We start from the raw sequence: 20,733 nt of genomic DNA on the forward strand, positions 1-20,733 counted from the left end.
AAGAAATACACTGAATTGAGAGTTAAACATTGAAATGTGCAAACATTTTTATTTGACAACTGGGTCACACTTTATATTAGGTATCTTTAACTACTGTACTATGTACTTTCATCAATTTTTTTTTTTTTTTTAAATTGTTAGTTACAATGTACTTACTGTGTTCATGTTGTATTGCAAAACAATTTTGCTCCTATTGCGGTGGGATGAAAGGTTAGGGACAGGTTTTGTGGTATGGTTAGGTTTAAGGGTGCACTCAAAAAAATGAAATATGGCTGTTGTTGGTCCAAATAATATAACTATGTTCAAATTAAATAATGCTCTTATGTTTGTCCATTAAAACTAAAACAGCTGTGTTGACAGAATTAGAAAAAGTAATTTCTCAAATTTACACAACTCACTTAAAGGGATACTTCACCTCTGGAAAGATGAATGTGTATTTAAAATAGGTCATTTATGTAGAAGAAATGTGAAGAAATTTTTTAATTTGGAACTTTATAGACTCAGAAAAGCCAGAAAATGTATTTTTGGCTTATGTGGATGAAAGACAACAACTCCCAGAATGCACTTGCTTCGCTGCCCTAGGAGGCCACGCCGACCGGTAAGAGAGCGCAGTTGAAAACAACAAGGTTAGGCTACCAGTGAGTCTCCGTGACGAGTCTGCCTGGGATTTCGAGACAGCCCAAAATGTCCGGGATTCGGCTTCTGCGTTCTACAGTCGCCATTCATCATGTTTACTGTGGCGAGCAGGACGAGGCTGAGGGCCGCGGGAGAACGGCGCGAGGCCGGTGGCGTCATTACTGAGACGCGCCGGTCTCGTATCTCTCACGGAGGTGCGGGAATTTTCTTAGCAATGTTAAAACGCACATCAACCGATCACTTGTTTAGCGTTCATGTAAACACTACATTCAGATTCACCAATCGGAATGAATTCAGTTAACGTAGATTGAAACAATAGGTGTGCAACGATCTCGCCCGCCGGACAAGTCCGGGAAAAGGAGGATGGTAACCCCTACTACTCAGCTTTCTCCTACTTCTCAGCTTTCTTCACAGAACAAGAGCCTGCAAGCTTAGCTTCCAAAGAAAGACTGACTGTGTGTACATTATGTGAGTGAGATCCCACCCTCTATGGGCGGGCTGAACACATGCGGAACAGCCCCTACTACTGGCTGTAGTCTTTAGCCTCTGGCCAGAAAATCCTCCGATGACGCAAAATGACGATTTTTGCATCATCGGAGGATTTTTTCCAGACAAAAAATACATAAATCTCTCCTCTCAGGGGGATATGAGGGTGGAAAGCACGGTAATTCGAAAATACTACAGGTTTTCTACGAATACAAAGCTTAATGCTAAATCCTGAAGTATCCCTTTAAGTTAAATGAATGAAATGCAGTTGTTACTTCTGCAGCACCGCACTTTGGTGCACATGCGCAAATATTTGAAAGTACATCGGTTCAACGCTCATCCTTTAGCACTCTTTCTCCATTTTGTGAGAATCCAAATCATGCTCAAACGGAGGATGCAATCAACATTTTGTTTTAATCTGGACAAACAGGTGAGTTATTTTACTTCTTTAAGGCTGTCAGTAGATTAGAATTGTCAATCGCGGATAATCTTATGTTTTTATTGGTATTTTATTGAAGTTGCTGTATTCCTCAAGTGGTTCTGACCTTGTTTTTTAGCTCTTAAAGTGGCGTTATGCAGTTTTGGCAATTTCAATGTCTGTTGTTCGCTGATAGCCTGGTACAGTTCATTTAGGGCCTCATTCCTATCGCTGCTGTTGTTAGTGCATGCTAACAACATGGTACAACAACATTGTACAGCAGAGTCGGGAATCCATCCTCAAATCCATCCTCCCCCCCACCTTGGACCCTCACCAGTTTGCATACCGAGCAAAACGATCTACAGAGGATGCAATCTGCTCTGCCCTTCATCCAGCCCTTACCCATCTGGACAAAAAAGACACATATGTGAGAATGTTATTCATAGACTTCAGTTCAGCATTTAACACATTAATTCCGCAACAACTCATCTGCAAACTTGAAAAACTAGGACTAAGTACTTCACTCTGCAACTGCCTATTGGACTTCCTCAGTCAGAGGACTCAAGTAGTGCGTGTTGGCAACAACACCTCAAGCAGCATCACACTGAGCACAGGGGCCCCTCAAGGCTGCGTGCTCAGTCCACTGCTCTTCACGCTGCTGACACACGACTGCACAACAACTCATAACACTAATCACATTATTAAGTTTGCGGACGACACAACTCTGGTGGGTCTCATCACCAAGGGAGACGAGACTCACTACAGGAAGGAGGTAGACCTTCTGACCACGTGGTGCAGAAACAACAACCTCCTGCTGAACGTCAGAAGAGGTCACACCAAACACCTGCCACTGTCCATCGATGGTGCCGATGTGGAGAGAGTGAGCAGCACCAAATTCTTAGGGGTGCACATTAGTAAATATCTCTCCTGGACTACCATCACTGCATCTCTGGTGAAGAAGGCTCGGCAGCGTCTCTACTTCCTGCGCAGACTCAGACGGGCAAGTGCTCCACCACCCATCATGAGCACTTTCTACAGAGGCACCATTGAGAGCATCCTTTCCAGCTGCATCACTGTGTGGGGCGGGAGCTGCACTGAATACAACAGGAAAGCTCTTCAGCGCATAGTTAACACAGCCGAAAAGATCATTGGTGCGCCACTCCCCTCCCTGAAAGACATATACTCCACCCGCCTCATCCGCAAAGCGACCACAATTGTGAGCGATGAAAGTCATCCAGCTCACAATCTGTTCAGCCTCCTGCCATCTGGGAAGAGGTACAGGAGCCCCTACTCCCGCACTACCAGACTCAACAACAGCTTCATCCATCAGGCTGTTAGGATGCTGAACTCTCTCCCCTCAGTCACCAGGCCGTCAAGAAGATGACCCCCCCTCCCCCCAATGATGTCCTTGCACTATCATGCCATCATGCCATTTGCCATCACTTTTGATGCTGCTATGACTGAACTGTCTTTGCACTACAATGCCATTTGCACACTTCAGATGCTGTTTTTGACAAACTGTCTTTGCACTACCATGCCATTTGCACACTTCTGATGTTTGCTATGACCGAAACTGTCTTTGCACTATCATGTCACTTGCAGACTTAATTTAAATGTCTATTTTATTGATGCCTATATATAGTGATAGTTATATAGTTTTTAGCTATGTCTAGTTTTTTAACTCTAGTCTAGTTTTAACTACATGTTTTTGTCTTCACCGTGGGATGGAGGGAAACATAATTTCGATTGCTTTGTATGTCTGGAACATGTGAAGAATCGACAATAAAGCTGACTTTGACTTTGAGATTTGTGATTTATGCACCTACAATTGGAGCAGCTCTGACATCCAAGATTATTTAAAAAAAAAAATTATGTAGCAAAGCTTTTGGTTTAGAACCAAACCAAACTTTACTTGTAATGGTTCTCTGAATTTTGAGGCCTTCACAGATGCAGATAATTCTTTTTTTGGCTCTTGTTGAAATAACACTGGGATAATTTGTGTTAATTCTTCTGAACACTGCTTAATTGTGTCACGGGGTGACGATTAAGTGGAACTGCCCCGCTCTATACTTGTTTCCAGGGGGAGCAAGTTCGATGTAACACCGGAACGGTTCCGGGTCTTCCTGTGTAAACAGTCTGACGGAGCTCGCTGATTAGGAAAACGAGTGACAGCTGGGCGATGAGCAGAGATTGAGCCACGAGGGGGATTATAAAAGGATCAGGCAGGAAGGGTAGTCCTTTTAAAACTTCTTTTGTGCAGTTTGGCAGCGAAGTCTAAGTTTTGTGCTGGAGTTTTGGGGTAAGAAGTCTTTTGGGCGGACACAGACTGGAGGAAATCTGTTGTTGTCGATTCACTGATCACATCGGGCAGTACACGAGAGGGCAGAATGATAAAGAACGGAGAGGACTGTGAGTAAAGAAGGAAGAGCTGGAACGCAGCGATATGATTGAACTGTGCGAATTCAACGAACAGACAAGTGTTATCTGCCAGTCCTAATAGGAAGTTATGCCTGTAGCGCTCGCCACCTGCTAGTATGTGGTGAAACTGCCCCGGCGTCTGGTGAGTTCTATTCTGAAACTTTTCAATGCCAGTTGTGTTTCCATAGTCAACCGTCTACACAGCTTGTATGTACAGTTTGCCAGTGGAGCGGAGAGAGTCGGCTGGGACCACGACAAGAGACCCTATTCACTGTGAGTTGATGTGAGTTGCAGTGCCTAATGTGAAGTGAACACGTGTGATCGTTTGAAGTGACTGAATTGTGCACTGGTGTGGAAACTGAAGTTTATGTCTGCCTGTTCTCCAGTCGTCTACTCGTGGGTTCTGAAGGCCAAACTGAAATTAACTAACTGCTGTGTGTTGAGCATATGCTGTGCAGGAATGCAGCTCGAACTCATCTGAGTGGAAGAGGATTTATGAGAGATCTATGAATGCTGTTGACGATTGAAACCTGTATTCACCTCTGTGGTTCTGTGAACATAAAGAAACTGCCCTCTGCTATTGAATACTGCCATCGCTGCTCTGGGGTAAGAAGATTCTGTTGTTGAATGCCAAGCTTTCTATTTGCCATGATTGTTCTGTGAACACAGAGAAACCGCCCCCCTGCTATCGAATACTGCCATCGCTGCTCTGAGGATTGCCCTGTTAGTGGAAGTGGCCAACACCGTTCTGGGGGGAAGAGAGCGACTGTTGTTGCGACTCGACGGTTGTGGAGGGGGAGCTGCCCCCGGCTAGTGCGTGTGTCCCGTGGAGGGAACGAGAGAGTTCCTCGGTGGTCATCTGCGACGAAGTGCTGGAGCGCGGCTGACGCTTCCCCTGCCCGATCCTCCCCTCTATCCCAAAGAGAGGCGACACTCAAATAATTGATGCTGTCCTGTGAGACGAGTAATCCCCTTCCTTTGCTGTCAATTTCCCACTAGCACGTGCTCCAGTACTTACCTCCAGCCCAAGAGGAGTCGCGATGTAAACCCCTGCCAGTGCCTGAGCCATTACTTACCTCCAGCCGAAGAGGAGTTGCTGTGCAAATCCCTGCCAGTGCCTGAGCCATTACTTACCTCCAGCCGAAGAGGAGTTGCTGTGCAAACCCCTGCCAGTGCCTGAGCCATTACTTACCTCCAGCCGAAGAGGAGTTGCTGTGCAAATCCCTGCCAGTGCCTGAGCCATTACTTACCTCCAGCCGAAGAGGAGTTGCTGGGCAAATCCCTTCCAGTGCCTGAGCCATTACTTACCTCCAGCCGAAGAGGAGTTGCTGTGCAAATCCCTGCCAGGGCCTGAGCCATTACTTAGCTCCAGCCGAAGAGGGGTTGCTGTGCAAATCCCTGCCAGTGCCTGAGCCATTACTTACCCCCAGCCGAAGAGGAGTTGCTGTGCAAATCCCTGCCAGTGCCTGAGCCATTACTTACCTCCAGCCGGAGAGGAGTTGCTGTGCAAACCCCTGCCAGTGCCTGAGCCATTACTTACCTCCAGCCGAAGAGGAGTTGCTGTGCAAATCCTTGCCAGTGCCTGAGCCATTACTTACCCCCAGCCGAAGAGGAGTTGCTGTGCAAATCCCTGCCAGTGCCTGAGCCATTACTTACCTCCAGCCGAAGAGGAGTTGCTGTGCAAATCCCTGCCAGTGCCTGAGCCATTACTTACCTCCAGCCGGAGAGGAGTTGCTGTGCAAACCCCTGCCAGTGCCTGAGCCATTACTTACCTCCAGCCGAAGAGGAGTTGCTGTACAAACCCCTGCCAGCGCCTGAGCCATTACTTACCTCCAGCCAAAGAAGAGTTGCTGTGCGAAACCCCTACCAGTACCCGCTCCATTACTTACGTCCGGCTGAAGAGGAACCACTGTGCGAAACCCCATCAGTGCTTGCTCCATCGTTTACCTCTGGTCGAGAGGAACTGTTGGGTGAACTACCCACGCGACCTGCTGGATTTAAGTGGAGATAGGACTTGTTTTTAACTAAATAAAATATACGTTTTTGATCAATATCTTGTCTGGTCTGTCGTGTCTCTGGGTAACTCCTCGAGGTGGTACGTTGTGAAGGGGAGGGAAGTCCACCCCGACCTGTGACAGATTTGGCGTAGTCGGCAGGATTCCACCTCGAGTTGAGCGACCAGAGACCCCTTATGGCAGACGAAGAATTGCCTGTGGCCCGGCCCCAAGTTATGCCCATTTTTATGGGAGCCCCTTGGGCCCAACGATATGGAGGACCCGGGTCGGAATTGAGCCTAACGGAGTGGAGGGCTCAGGTTGAGTACCTGGCAGGACTCCAGGGATTGAGTGCCCCACAGAGGTTACAGTTTGTCTTGAATTCGCTTGAAGGAGAAGCCAGGAGAGAGGTGCAGGCCGCACCAGAAGCAACTCGAGCTACGACACAAGCTGTGTTTGACTTCTTGATCGGGCAGTATGGTGATGCCACCCCAGTGGCGGTCCTACGGACGCAGTTCTTCAATTGCAAACAAGGACCCAAGCAAACCTTACGGGCCTTTGCTCTACGACTACGGGAGCAGTTTATGAGGCTGAAGGGGAGGCGTGACCATGGCCTGGGCGGCGAGGAGACCTTGTTACGAGATCAGTTTCTCCTGGGACTCCGGGAAGGTCCTGTCCGTCAGAGCTTGCGTGTACAACTCCGCCGAGATCCTGAGTTGACGTTCGAGGATTTGCGAAGGGAGGCTTTAGCTCTGGAGACGGATCATGTGGAAACAGCGGACCCCTCCGTTTGTATGGCCACCAGCCGAACGATCGATTCCACTCTCCCTGGGCCGTCCGATTGGAAGCAGACCCTACGCGCAGAACTCATGAAGGAGGTGCGAGAACAAATGACCGAGCTGTCTAAGACCTTTCTGGAGGAGGTTCGCCGGGAGCGGCCACATCCGCTGCCCTTGCTTCGAGAGCGTTCTTACTCGGATGGGAGTCGAGACCCGGGGAGGCGTCCAATACGGGCGGCTGGCCCCAGATTCCAATGGGACGTCCGATTTGTAATGGCTGTGGAGAGCCGGGACACCATAGTCGCCAGTGCGGCTCACGCCGGGGTTCACAGGGGTTTTTTTAGAGTTACCGGCCACTGTGGGTCAAGTGGTCGGGACCCCTTTGATGGACCCTTCTTTTCCTGCTGCCCCCAGAGACCACTTAGTTGGACGCTGCCCCACCGTGGAAATTCAGGTGAACGGTGCCAAGGTCCGATGTCTAGTGGATACCGGGTCCCAAGTTACCTTATTCTCCGAGAGTTTGTCCAAAGAACTGTTCAATGCCCAATGCTTACAGGAGGCGGAGGCCCCTTGGCTCACCTTGCGAAGAGCAAACGGTCTAGACATTCCTTATGTTGGATACTTGGTCACGGACTTGGAGATTCATGGAGTTACAGTACCACAGAAAGGAATTGTGGTTGTCCGGGACCCTTGTCTGGGGACGCATCGAGCTCTTTTGGGCATGAATGTCATTTCAGAGTGTTGGGAGGAACTGTTCCAAACTGGGCCTATTCGAACTGCCCCGCCAGCCGAGAAACGTGAGTGGGAACGCATTATTGCGGATTGTCGCCGGGTTCATACGGCCAGCTCCCAAGAAGATCGTGAAGGCACAGGCCGGGTCACTTGTCGATATGCTCTTTCTGTACCGGCCCGGAGCGAGGCTGTGATTTGGGCTCAGTTGCCCGTTCGGATGTTTGGACCAGAAGATTGGGTGCTCGTGGAGCCCCATTTGGATTGTCAAGGGGTGGAGGTGGCTCGAGGTTTGGCCGCTGTTCGGCGTGGCCGAGTCGTCGTAAGAGTACGGAACGTACATCCTTATCCAGTCAACTTGTACCGCCATCAACGATTGGCCCGAGTTACCTCGGTGGGCCTCCAACAAGTGAGGGATGGTAAAGGAGTTAATTTCTGTCAAGTGAGCTCTACAGTGGTTGAGGTGGCCCTGACGCGGGTGGAGCAGCCCATGGGTTCCTCGAGGGAGGGTATGCTGGCCCATCTTTTGGGGGAATCCCTGCGGGGGGAGGAGCTAGAGGAGAGTCAGACACAACAGCTCCAGGCATTCTTGGCGAAGTGGCAGCACCTATTCTCCGTACATGATGAAGACTATGGCTGTACTGATGCTGTGAAACATCGTATTCCTACCGGTGATGCTGCACCAAGCAGAGAAAGATATCGTCCGGTGCCACCAACCCTTTACTCCGAGGTTCGTACCCTGTTACAGGGGATGCTGGAGAAGGGGATCATTCGTGAGAGTAGCAGCCCCTGGGTGGCCCCTATCGTCCTGGTACGAAAGAAGACCGGAGCTTGGAGGTTCTGTGTAGACTATCGTAGGCTGAATCAAGTGACCAAGAAGGATGCCTTCCCGCTGCCGCGGATCGAGGATTCCCTCACCAGCCTGACTCAAGCCGCTTGGTACTCCACTCTAGATCTGGCCAGCGGGTATTGGCAGGTGCAGGTGGAAGAGGAGGATAGGGAAAAGGCCGCGTTCACGACCCCTTTTGGGCTCTTTGAATGGGACCGGATGCCCTTTGGCCTTTGCAACGCCCCAGCCACTTTCCAACGACTGATGCTGCGGTGCCTGGGTGGCCAGTTGGTGGATACTACGTTAGTATACCTAGACGATGTTATTGTCTACTCACCAGACTTTGAATCCCATCTCCAATATTTGGAGCAGGTGTTTCGGGCGATGGAGAAGTATGGATTGAAACTGCAGCCAGATAAGTGCCAACTGTTCCGCAAGGAAGTGAAATTCCTGGGCCACTGCGTGAGTGCCACCGGAGTCTCTGTGGACTCTGAAAAAGTGTCAGCTGTCCAAGGATAGAGGGCGCCCAAGACCGTGCGGCAAGTGAGATCTTTCCTGGGCTTTGTAGGGTATTATCGGCGGTTTATTAAAGACTTCTCGAAGATCGCCAAACCATTAAATCAGCTTCTGGCGGGTGCGGGCCGTTCCCGCGGTCATGGGTCCCCTTCGGTTGCTTGGGATTTCACATGTGACGTGGCCTTTCAGAGGCTCAAACAAGAGCTAATACAAGCCCCGATTCTGGCCTATGCAGACTTTACCCAGCCCTTTGTTCTGTATACTGATGCTAGTAACCTTGGCCTGGGAGCAGTATTGGCCCAGCGGCAACAGGGAGTGGAGCGGGTCATCGCCTATGCAAGCCGAAGCCTTCACCCCGCTGAACGAAATGATTCTAACTACAGCTCATTCAAACTTGAATTGCTGGCCATGAAGTGGGCCATGAGTGAGAAATTTAAGGACTACCTATGGGGAGCCAAGGTACTTGTAATAACTGATAACAATCCTCTGGTCCACTTACGAACAGCCAAGCTGGGAGCAGTTGAACAACGGTGGGTAGCGCAACTGGCTAATTATGATTACCAACTCCAGTATCGTCCAGGCCGGGAGCACATTAATGCCGATGTGTTGTCCAGACTCCCCGAGGCTGAAGGTTGTCCGTTGGGGCCTTTGGAAGAGAGTGAAGAAGGGCTTATGGTGGGACGTGTGGAAGCACCTGGGTGCCAGCAAGAGGCAGTTCCCGCTAGTTGGGGCTGGGATCCACAGCGGTGGAAGGAAAGGCAGGAGGGAGATGTTGAATAGATGAAGATACGGGCTTGGTTGATGCAGGGGTCGTGGCCGGAGGCGGCGGAGCGTCGGGCCCAGACATGGGTAGTGAAGAAACTTCTTGGACAGTGGGAGAGACTCTATCTACGAGAGGGGGTAGTTTGCCGATCCATCCGAGATCCAGTGCTGGGCGAAGCTGTGTGCCAGGTGGTGGTACCTGAAGGTCAGATCCAAGCCCTTTTGCAGGCCTACCATACTCAGTTAGGACACCAAGGGAAAGAGAGGACGGTGTCTCTGTTGCGGAGAAATTTCCATTGGCCAGGGATGGAGGCTTCAGTGAACTTGTTCATCCAGAAATGCCCACGTTGCACACTCTTCAAGTCAAGGAAAGAGGTGAGAGCCCCGTTGGTCCCTATACGAGCTAGGGCCCCTTTGCACATTGTGGCCATGGACTACTTGACGTTGGGTCGACCGACGGATCGCTTCCAGAACATTCTAGTGGTAACTGACCTATTCACAAAATATGCTTGGGCCATTCCTACCTTAGACCAGACTGCCACCACTACTGCAAATGCTTTGTGGAAGTTTGTATTCCAGCCGTTTGGGTGCCCAGAGACTCTTCACTCAGATCAAGGGCCAAACTTCGAATCTAAGGTGGTACAGGAGCTATGTCAGCTCTATGGGTGTAAGAAGACGCATACCACGCCATATCACCCCCAGGGAAACGGAGGGTGTGAGCGGTTCAATCAGACGTTGCTGGGGCTATTTGGGACGCTGGACACGGAGCATCAGAGTAATAGGGTGGATAGTCTCCCCGCGCTGGTACAGGCCTACAACAATAGTGTGCACAGCACCACTGGGTATGCTCCAACGTACTTGATGTTTGGGAGGCATGTGCGTCTTCCCACAGATCTACTACTTGGAACGGCTGGAGTTGGAGAGGATGTGAGTCTGACGGATTGGGTGGGCAGGCATCATCAGCGACTCCACTCGGCGTACGAACGGGTCACTGATCGAATTAACATAGCCTCGACCAAGAACAAGCGGCTGTACGATCGGACGGCCAGAGAGGCTCCGTTACTGCCCGGGGAGAGAGTTTTGGTACGGGACAATCGACGCCAAGGTAAGGGCAAACTGAGTGATCGGTGGGAGGCCCTGCCTTATGTAGTACAAAGCCAGCAACGTCCCTACCAGCCGGTTTATACCATCCGCCCTGAGGGAAAGTCAGGCCCAGAACGGGTGATACATCGGAATTTAATCCGCCCCTGTCCGAATTATCCAAAACCTGTGGTAGAAGCTTCCACTGTCCCAGTGGCACCTAGGCCGCCCTTAGTAGGTTGGGCAGTGGTTCCAAGGGGCCTAAATGTCGAGCCAAGAGGGGAGGACCCCGCCTCGCCGCCAAGACGTTCCCAACGGGACAACAGAGGACGACCCCCTGCAAGGTATGGAGACTGGGTCTCTGACCCTCGTTCTAGGGACTAGAACGGATTGGTGGGGGAGGATGTCACGGGGTGACGATTAAGTGGAACTGCCCCGCTCTATACTCGTTTCCAGGGGGAGCAAGTTCTATGTTACACCGGAACGGTTCCGGGTCTTCCTGTGTAAACAGTCTGACGGAGCTCGCTGATTAGGAAAACGAGTGACAGCTGGGCGATGAGCAGAGATTGAGCCACGAGGGGGATTATAAAAGGATCCGGTTGATGGGCAGGAAGGGTAGTCCTTTTGAAAAGTTCTTTTGTGCAGTTTGGCAGCGAAGTCTAAGTTTTGTGCTGGAGTTTTGGGGTAAGAAGTCTTTTGGGCGGACACAGACTGGAGGAAATCTGTTGTTGTCGATTCACTGATCACATCGGGCAGTACACGAGAGGGCAGAACGATAAAGAACGGAGAGGACTGTGAGTAAAGAAGGAAGAGCTGGAACGCAGCGATATGATTGAACTGTGCGAATTCAACGAACAGACAAGTGTTATCTGCCAGTCCTAATAGGAAGTTATGCCTGTAGCGCTCGCCACCTGCTAGTATGTGGTGAAACTGCCCCGGCGTCTGGTGAGTTGTATTCTGAAACTTTTCAATGCCAGTTGTGTTTCCATAGTCAACCGTCTACACAGCTTGGATGTACAGTTTGCCAGTGGAGCGGAGAGAGTCGGTTGGGACCACGACAAGAGACCCTATTCACTGTGAGTTGATGTGAGTTGCAGTGCCTAATGTGAAGTGAACACGTGTGATCGTTTGAAGTGACTGAATTGTGCACTGGTGTGGAAACTGAAGTTTATGTCTGCCTGTTCTCCAGTCGTCTACTCGTGGGTTCTGAAGGCCAAACTGAAATTAACTAACTGCTGTGTGTTGAGCATATGCTGTGCAGGAATGCAGCTCGAACTCATCTGAGTGGAAGAGGATTTATGAGAGATCTATGAATGCTGTTGACGATTGAAACCTGTATTCACCTCTGTGGTTCTGTGAACATAAAGAAACTGCCCTCTGCTATTGAATACTGCCATCGCTGCTCTGGGGTAAGAAGATTCTGTTGTTGAATGCCAAGCTTTCTATTTGCCATGATTGTTCTGTGAACACAGAGAAACCGCCCCCCTGCTATCGAATACTGCCATCGCTGCTCTGAGGATTGCCCTGTTAGTGGAAGTGGCCAACACCGTTCTGTGGGGAAGAGAGCGACTGTTGTTGCGACTCGACGGTTGTGGAGGGGGAGCTGCCCCCAGCTAGTGAGTGTGTCCCGTGGAGGGAACGAGAGAGTTCCTCGGTGGTCATCTGCGACGAAGTGCTGGAGCGCGGCTGACGCTTCCCCTGCCCGATCCTCCCCTCTATCCCAAAGAGAGGCGACACTCAAATAATTGATGGTGTCCTGTGAGATGAGTAATCCCCTTCCTTTGCTGTCAATTTCCCACTAGCACGTGCTCCAGTACTTACCTCCAGCCCAAGAGGAGTCGCGGTGTAAACCCCTGCCAGTGCCTGAGCCATTACTTACCTCCAGCCGAAGAGGAGTTGCTGTGCAAATCCCTGCCAGTGCCTGAGCCATTACTTACCTCCAGCCGAAGAGGAGTTGCTATGCAAACCCCTGCCAGTGCCTGAGCCATTACTTACCTCCAGCCGAAGAGGAGCTGCTGTGCAAATCCCTGCCAGTGCCTGAGCCATTACTTACCTCCAGCCGAAGAGGAGTTGCTGGGCAAATCCCTGCCAGTGCCTGAGCCATTACTTACCTCCAGCCGAAGAGGAGTTGCTGTGCAAATCCCTGCTAGTGCCTGAGCCATTACTTACCTCCAGCCGAAGAGGGGTTGCTGTGCAAATCCCTGCCAGTGCCTGAGCCATTACTTACCTCCAGCCGAAGAGGAGTTGCTGTGCAAACCCCTGCCAGTGCCTGAGCCATTACTTACCTCCAGCCGAAGAGGAGCTGCTGTGCAAATCCCTGCCAGTGCCTGAGCCATTACTTACCTCCAGCCGAAGAGGAGTTGCTGTGCAAATCCCTGCCAGTGCCTGAGCCATTACTTACCTCCAGCCGAAGAGGAGTTGCTGTGCAAATCCCTGCTAGTGCCTGAGCCATTACTTACCTCCAGCCGAAGAGGGGTTGCTGTGCAAATCCCTGCCAGTGCCTGAGCCATTACTTACCTCCAGCCGAAGAGGAGTTGCTGTGCAAATCCCTGCCAGTGCCTGAGCCATTACTTACCCCCAGCCGAAGAGGAGTTGCTGTGCAAATCCCTGCCAGTGCCTGAGCCATTACTTACCTCCAGCCGGAGAGGAGTTGCTGTGCAAACCCCTGCCAGTGCCTGAGCCATTACTTACCTCCAGCCGAAGAGGAGTTGCTGTGCAAATCCCTGCCAGTGCCTGAGCCATTACTTACCCCCAGCCGAAGAGGAGTTGCTGTACAAATCCCTGCCAGTGCCTGAGCCATTACTTACCTCCAGCCGGAGAGGAGTTGCTGTGCAAACCCCTGCCAGTGCCTGAGCCATTACTTACCTCCAGCCGAAGAGGAGTTGCTGTGCAAATCCCTGCCAGTGTCTGAGCCATTACTTGCCTCCAGCCGAAGAGGAGTTGCTGTGTAAACCCTTGCCAGTGCCTGAGCCATTACTTACCTCCAGCTGAAGAGGAGTTGCTGTACAAACCCCTGCCAGCGCCTGAGCCATTACTTACCTCCAGCCGAAGAGGAGTTGCTGTGCGAAACCCCTACCAGTACCCGCTCCATTACTTACGTCCGGCTGAAGAGGAACCACTGTGCGAAACCCCATCAGTGCTTGCTCCATTGTTTACCTCTGGTCGAGAGGAACTGTTGGGTGAACTACCCACGCGACCTGCTGGATTTAAGTGGAGATTGGACTTGTTTTTAACTAAATAAAATATACGTTTTTGATCAATATCTTGTCTGGTCTGTTGTGTCTCTGGGTAACTCCTCGAGGTGGTACGTTGTGAAGGGGAGGGAAGTCCACCCCGACCTGTGACAATTGTCTCATTGTTCAGAACGACACCACTGGAAAAAGGACGTGAATGCATCCTGAAAGCACTTGCCGTACCTGGACAAGGGCCCCTCAAACCTTGTGAAGGAGTGCATGGAAAATTATTTACATTATTATTTACAATAAAAATTACTGTATGTTTCTCTAAAACCAACTCCCCCTTTCACCCCTGATCTGTTGTTAATTGTTTCTTTTTGTATTTGACTTTTTTTTAGGATGTTGAACATGATGAAGCCCTAACCTTGATATGCAAGACCACTCAAGTAATCTATGTGGTCAGACATGAAGGGGCATAGGCTACAGATCCTTACAAAGATCATCATCATGATTTAAGGCATCTAAATACAGGAAAATCTGAACAATGTGCAAATGTGTGTTCTTTGATGCTTGGTCTTATATTTATGCCTGAAAAATAAACTCCTGTAATCTGAGGTCAGGACCATTTCTGCTTTTTCCATAACGCTGCACTGTTGGCTGTTACAGTATTTGTTTCAATATCAACCATGTTACATTCCTTTAAATAATAGTCTTGTTTTTAACAACTGATAAATTGTTTTCTGCCTTTTTTGCAGAACACATTTATAAGTATTTGATAGATACCTTTCACTTAAAGGCAACATGCTTTTAATTTTTTGCTATTTTTATTTATTATTTAATTAACAACATTTTTTTCTTGAAAAGTGAAGGCAATCTTTACAGATTAAATATTTTGTGCATGTTCATGTACATGTTCAACTTTATTGTTTTGGACATAATTAAGACTGTTAAACTTATTCAACTAAATGGCATTAGATTAACCTTATGTAATTAACTTAAGTTTATTGAAATAAATAATGTTACGTAAATGCAATGTAACCCAGTTACGTGGAACCTTTTGACAAGGGAAGAGTCAACAGTTAATTAGATCTAATTACATAAATTAATTACAAGTGTAGTTACATACATGTTTATAAATATATATATATATAATTAAATATATAAATATATAAATATATAAAATTGCAAGTACACAAGAAGTGCACTGTATCAAATGATTAATTTAAATGTTAGTCCATAGTCAAAGAAACTTGATATGAAGTGGGGCTGAAAATTTAATTATATTAAAAAATATGTAAAATACCAGGAAGGAACTCAGTGGACAAGTAAAGGATAAAGGAGATGGATAAGATGTTAAATTAACAGACTGAGAACTGTATCTTAAATACATATGTGGAGTTGCAATATACCACAATATATTATATTGCAATACTCAGCATATCGCAAAACATTTAAAAATCGCAATAATATCTTATTGTGGCTTAAGAACTGTGATACTATAGAGCCTCTGGTGATGTTCATCTTTACTGCCTAGTTTCCCAATCAGGCAATAACTTCACATGCTGCGTTTGCACAAACAGCTAAAACTGATTTCATACAGGCTTCTGAGGCAGCATAATAGTCTAATAAACTACAACAGAGAGAGCTTTGGAGATAACTTAGAGAATATTTAATTTCTTCAATACAATTTTTTATTTATTTTTTTGCTAGAATTTAAATCAAAAGTTAAAATATTTGGTCGCTAACATACATTTATACATATCTCAGATCCAATGATTGTGTCACATTCTGTCTACTAAATATATCAGTTAAACTTTACGTTTATTTTAAGAATGATAGTAACATTACAATTATATTCGATTTGTTAAGAGAAATATGTGTTATCACAAAATATATTTTTAGCATTCACTATATTACTGCTAATTTATGAATACACCATACTATTGTTCATTAAATAAACTATTGTTAATGTTTGTTAATAATCCCTTAACATAAATTTATATAACTTAATTTATTCAATTTAAATAAAATATTAATATATGCAGAGATTAACATTAACCTAGATTAACTTAAGTGTTTTACAGATTCACATTCTTTTTGACTAATGTAAATGTTAGAAAATTATGATCATTTGTCCTAACAAAATGTGAACATTATGATCTACATACCAAGATTTAGCTAGAATGGCCTCTATTCCAACTTGCACAGTCAGGAATTGACTAACAATAGGTGCTGTGTAGTCTTTAGTCTTGGTCTACTATAAAAGCACAGGTGACAGCAGTCAGTCAACAACCAGAATCAGCTTCTCCTTTCCTATTGAGGATCAGACAGCACAACCATGAAGGTAAACCTTGTTCCAGCTGCCATTTACACATATTTTAACTTCGTATGCGTTTTATTTGGTATATTTCACTTTAAATCACTAAAACTTTTATTTTTCAGGTCACCTTTTTTGAGGACAGGAACTTCCAGGGTCGCTCTTACGACTGTATGGGCGACTGTGCTGACATGCACTCCTACATGAGTCGCTGTCACTCTTGCAGAGTGGAGAGCGGATGCTGGATGATGTATGATCATCCCAACTACATGGGAAATCAGTATTTCTTTAAAAGGGGCGAGTATGCTGACTACATGTCTATGTTTGGAATGAGCAACTGCATCAGGTCCTGCCGTATGATCCCCATGGTGAGCTCCACATTGAAGTATTTGTAATAAATGAAATATTTTAATTCATATTTATTTAGAAGCATAACTCAGAGAACTAATTGTAGTTTTTGGGGGTTAGAGAAAAATGTTTGAAAAGAACCGAGGATCCTATAAGAATGGTGATTTGAGACAGACCTAATTCTTGATAGATATTTACATTTTATGTTAATTCTGCCTGACAAACTTGAAAATAATGCACTTCTCTTCCACTGCAGCACAGGGGATCCTACAGAATGAGGATCTACGAGAGGGAGAACTTCATGGGTCAGATGTACGAGATGATGGATGACTGTGACAACATCATGGACCGTTACCGCATGTCTCACTGCCAGTCCTGTCATGTGATGGACGGCCACTGGCTCATGTATGAGCAGCCCCACTACAGAGGCAGGATGTCCTACTTCAGGCCTGGAGAGTACAGGAGCTTCAGCAATATGGGTGGCATGAGATTCATGAGCATGAGGCGTATCATGGACTCTTGGTACTAGCATTCCAGTGTGTCTAATAATAAAACTATTTCACGAGAACACTAAACATTGTGTCTTGAAAATCATTATGCTTTATGCATTATGCATAAAATAAATATCTGCATGAGTAAAGGACAAACAAACAAAGTTCTCATGATGCAAAACAAATTAAGAAAAGAAAAAAGAATAATCAATGGTTTCATTTGGTTTTGGAATACAGAGCAGATCCTCACCAACAAAAAAAGGTAACACCTTGTTTTCTAAAAATCACCTAAAAAAGAATGTGTTCAAGGAACACCCAAAGGCCAAAGATTGATCTACTGTATGAGGCACACCATACATTTTTCATGTGTTAAGTCAAATAGCTCATTTAAATACAATGTGGTGGTGATCTGACAGATATGATTCACAAATGTCCACAAGATTGTCAAGCTTGTCCAAAGAAATTGCATGATCTACAGCAGGGAACGACAACTGGCGGCCCGCGGGCCAAAACTGGCCCGCCAGCAATATTTTCTGGCCCGCCGGATTATTTTGGAAGTTCTAAATGCTGCACAAAACTTTTCCACTACTTGAGAAAAGCCGTAGTCGCGCGGCGATTTCACCGCCGCATACTGTGTGAAACGCCTATAGGTGGAATCATGCGGCGCGGGATTGCATTTTAAAGTATAACTGTGCGTTCACACCGGACGCGAATAGCGCGTCAAATTTGCGCCTGCCGCGTCTAGTTATACGCTTGACCACTTTGTGTCCATTCGCGCATCAAAAGATGGTAGCGGTCAGAACTCTGGTGTACTTTGGACGGAGCGGGCGGTCTGACTGACAATAGCCCACTCCCGACATCTTTTGACAGCGTATCTGCACTTAATTCTGACCACCTGACCACCTCTGAGGAGCTGTTTGGTAGGCTACTGAAACCATTGTCAGTCAACAACATTCTTTTTTTGCAAGGATGTTTGAAATAGTTCGGCAGAAAATAGCCTACTTCATTTGTCAGTAGGGCAATATGATTTTTGTTTATGTTGCTTAGAAATTTGAGTGATAGGCTTTGTCCTATTTAATTTATGTTAGGCTATTTATATTTCATAATTTTTTTCTGTGGCATTTTTTTTCTCTGCTGACAGTACAATGTTACAATAGCCTAATATTTATATTGACACAACACATTTTTTGTATAGCATTTATTATAGGCTACTTAATCTCATTCTTTCCGTTAAGAGACATTTGAATGTGAGATTATGAAATGAGATCTAAATTTTGCGGACCCGTCAGTTTGGGAAATAAAGCGGGTGAACACCGAGTGTATTTTAAGCGGTTGCTGAATAGAACCTTGTGGGAGCGGGACGAAAACAAAACAATCCCGCGCAGACCTCCTTAAACCTTAGGTGTGTATGTGTGTGTCCCGAATAAATAATAATAATAAAAAAAGGAATAATAAAGTTCAAAAGTCGGACTGTAAGCGAATGAGGTATGATAGCTATTCATACCTTTATTAAAATGGCTGTAATCTGTTACCACAATAGTAGGCTACTTGATCTGTTTAAAATGATTTCCTTGATACAGTACAAGGTGTTAAATTAAAAATTAAAAATCAAAATCAAAATTTGTCTAATCCAGTAATTAATTTTTTCTATTTTTGATCTGAGCACAATCAGAAAATCAGAAAACCCATTATTAATCGTTTTTTTTTTTTTTTTTTTTTTTTAGTTCAGGAAATAATGGAAAAACAAGTCGCTTTTCATCTTTTTATCTTTGGTTTTAATTTGAAAAAACGATTGAACGAATGATCCACGAACGGTGACGGACCCATCATATTCCGCGATTATAGGCCTATATAAGAGTATTTAATTTGTATCCATAGGCCTACTCTGTGTAGCTGGCCCGCCATCTACTGGCTAAAAAAAATATTGGCCCGCGGCCAAAGTTACTTGCCGACCCCTGATCTACAGTGTCAAATTCAGCACTAAGTTCTAGTAAAACTAGTTGAGTTATACAACTTTGTGTCAGATTATATCTGAAATCTGTTCCCACAATTATAGATGTGAGTGAACAAAAGATCAAGTAAACAATGATGCAACAGGTAAGGTAAGGTAAGGTAAGGTAAGGTGAGGTAAAGTAAGGTAAAACTTTATTATCCCACATTGGGAAATTTGTCTTGGGTCATCACCCATGCTGCAGTCAGCTCACAATTAACACATAATAATCAAGAAACTCAAACAATAATAAAACGAACCATAACAACAAAAATAACACAGCAATATGAAAAAAAGCAGTTTTATAGACACAGGAATAAATTAGTTTTTAAATCTATTCCATCTGTAACAAGGATCTCTAAATCTCCTCCCAGAAGGCAGCAACTCATACTCTGTATACAAAACATGGGATGGATCACAGACAATCTTATTAGCTTGTCTTAACGTAGTCTGTTCATAAATAGTCTGCAATGATGTCTGTTCTTTAATACCAATACTTTTCCAAGCAGTGTGAATCATCCGGAACAGTTTAGTTCTACCAAAAAGACTCAGGAGAGAATTATTGAATGCAATATATTTATTTGTGTAAGATTACAGACGGAATAAAATTGATGCTCGACAAGCTCCGTCTCGGTTCTTTGGCGGGGGCTCTGTCCTCCGTCTGGGTCGGTGAGTTAGCCGGTAGGTCCTGCCTGATGGTCTGGACAGGGGCGGAGCCTAAACCCCCCTGACGGTTGGACAGGAGCCTATACCTGGTGGTGGTGGGGAGGATGGGGGATAACTTTTCTACGACACCTACAGCAACGAAAGGGGAAGGTAAGGTCAGTCTTTTATATCTGATGTTGAACTGTGATTGGTGGTGCGAAATTACATATTAGTGACGTGGCAATAGAGTCTTTCTGGTAGAACTTACGCTGACGCTTCCATTTCTACCAAAAAGACTCAGGAGAGAATTATTGAATGCAATATATTTATTTGTGTAAGATTACAGACGGAATAAAATTGATGCTCGACAAGCTCCGTCTCGGTTCTTTGGCGGGGGCTCTGTCCTCCGTCTGGGTCGGTGAGTTAGCCGGTAGGTCCTGCCTGATGGTCTGGACAGGGGCGGAGCCTAAACCCCCAAAATAAGGAATATATGATGGATTCCTTACGTACCTAAGATGACTCTGGAAAGTATGCAGGGTCATTAGACAACATGAGAAAAGCTGATAAACGTCATCTAGATAAGGCTTAATATGAAACTAACGTTTGATTATAACGATGATGTAGCCTTAAAATAAATAGGGAGAGTGAAAGATGCAGTTAATAGCACACTGTGCTTCGGTATGTTACAACTCCTAAACGGAGCAACTTTGGCAAAAGAAAGTGAAGATTCTAATCTGAGCCTCGATAGGCTTAAATAGAGGAGCTGCGCATTAAAAGAAAATATAAAAAATAAATAAATAAATAAATAAAATAAAATAAAGGCAGAAATGAATCTTTGATAGGCCTATGCTTTAACGTCGGCGGCCACGGTTGGCCTCAGAACTTTAAGCTTAATCGTAAATCTCGATAGATTGCGATGCCTCGATAGGCCGAGGACAAGCATGTGCGATGCCTCGATTGGCCGAGAACGAGCATAGGCGAAGCATCGATAGGCTGAGAACAAGCATGTGCGATGCCTCGATAGGCCGAGTACAAGCGTGTGCGATGCCTCGATAGGCCGTGAACGAGCATGAGTATTAATATCTTAGTATGGCTATTAAAAATATAAACCATAGAAGG

General features: G+C 46.2%; 1 protein-coding gene across 1 annotated transcript; it reads left to right on the forward strand.

Annotated features, from left to right (window-relative positions):
- Window positions 1-16,265: 16,265 nt before the first annotated feature.
- On the forward strand, window positions 16,266-17,017 carry LOC308692583 (gamma-crystallin M2-like; the record flags this gene model as incomplete). Its single annotated transcript, XM_081368720.1, has 2 exons — window positions 16,266-16,508; window positions 16,745-17,017. Exons 1-2 carry the CDS (start codon window positions 16,314-16,316, stop codon window positions 17,015-17,017), a joined length of 468 nt encoding a protein of 155 aa, XP_081224846.1. The 5' UTR covers window positions 16,266-16,313.
- Window positions 17,018-20,733: the final 3,716 nt, after the last annotated feature.

This window comes from Scardinius erythrophthalmus (genome assembly GCF_964197995.2).
Source record: "Scardinius erythrophthalmus genome assembly, chromosome: 6".
Lineage (NCBI taxonomy): Eukaryota > Metazoa > Chordata > Actinopteri > Cypriniformes > Leuciscidae > Scardinius > Scardinius erythrophthalmus.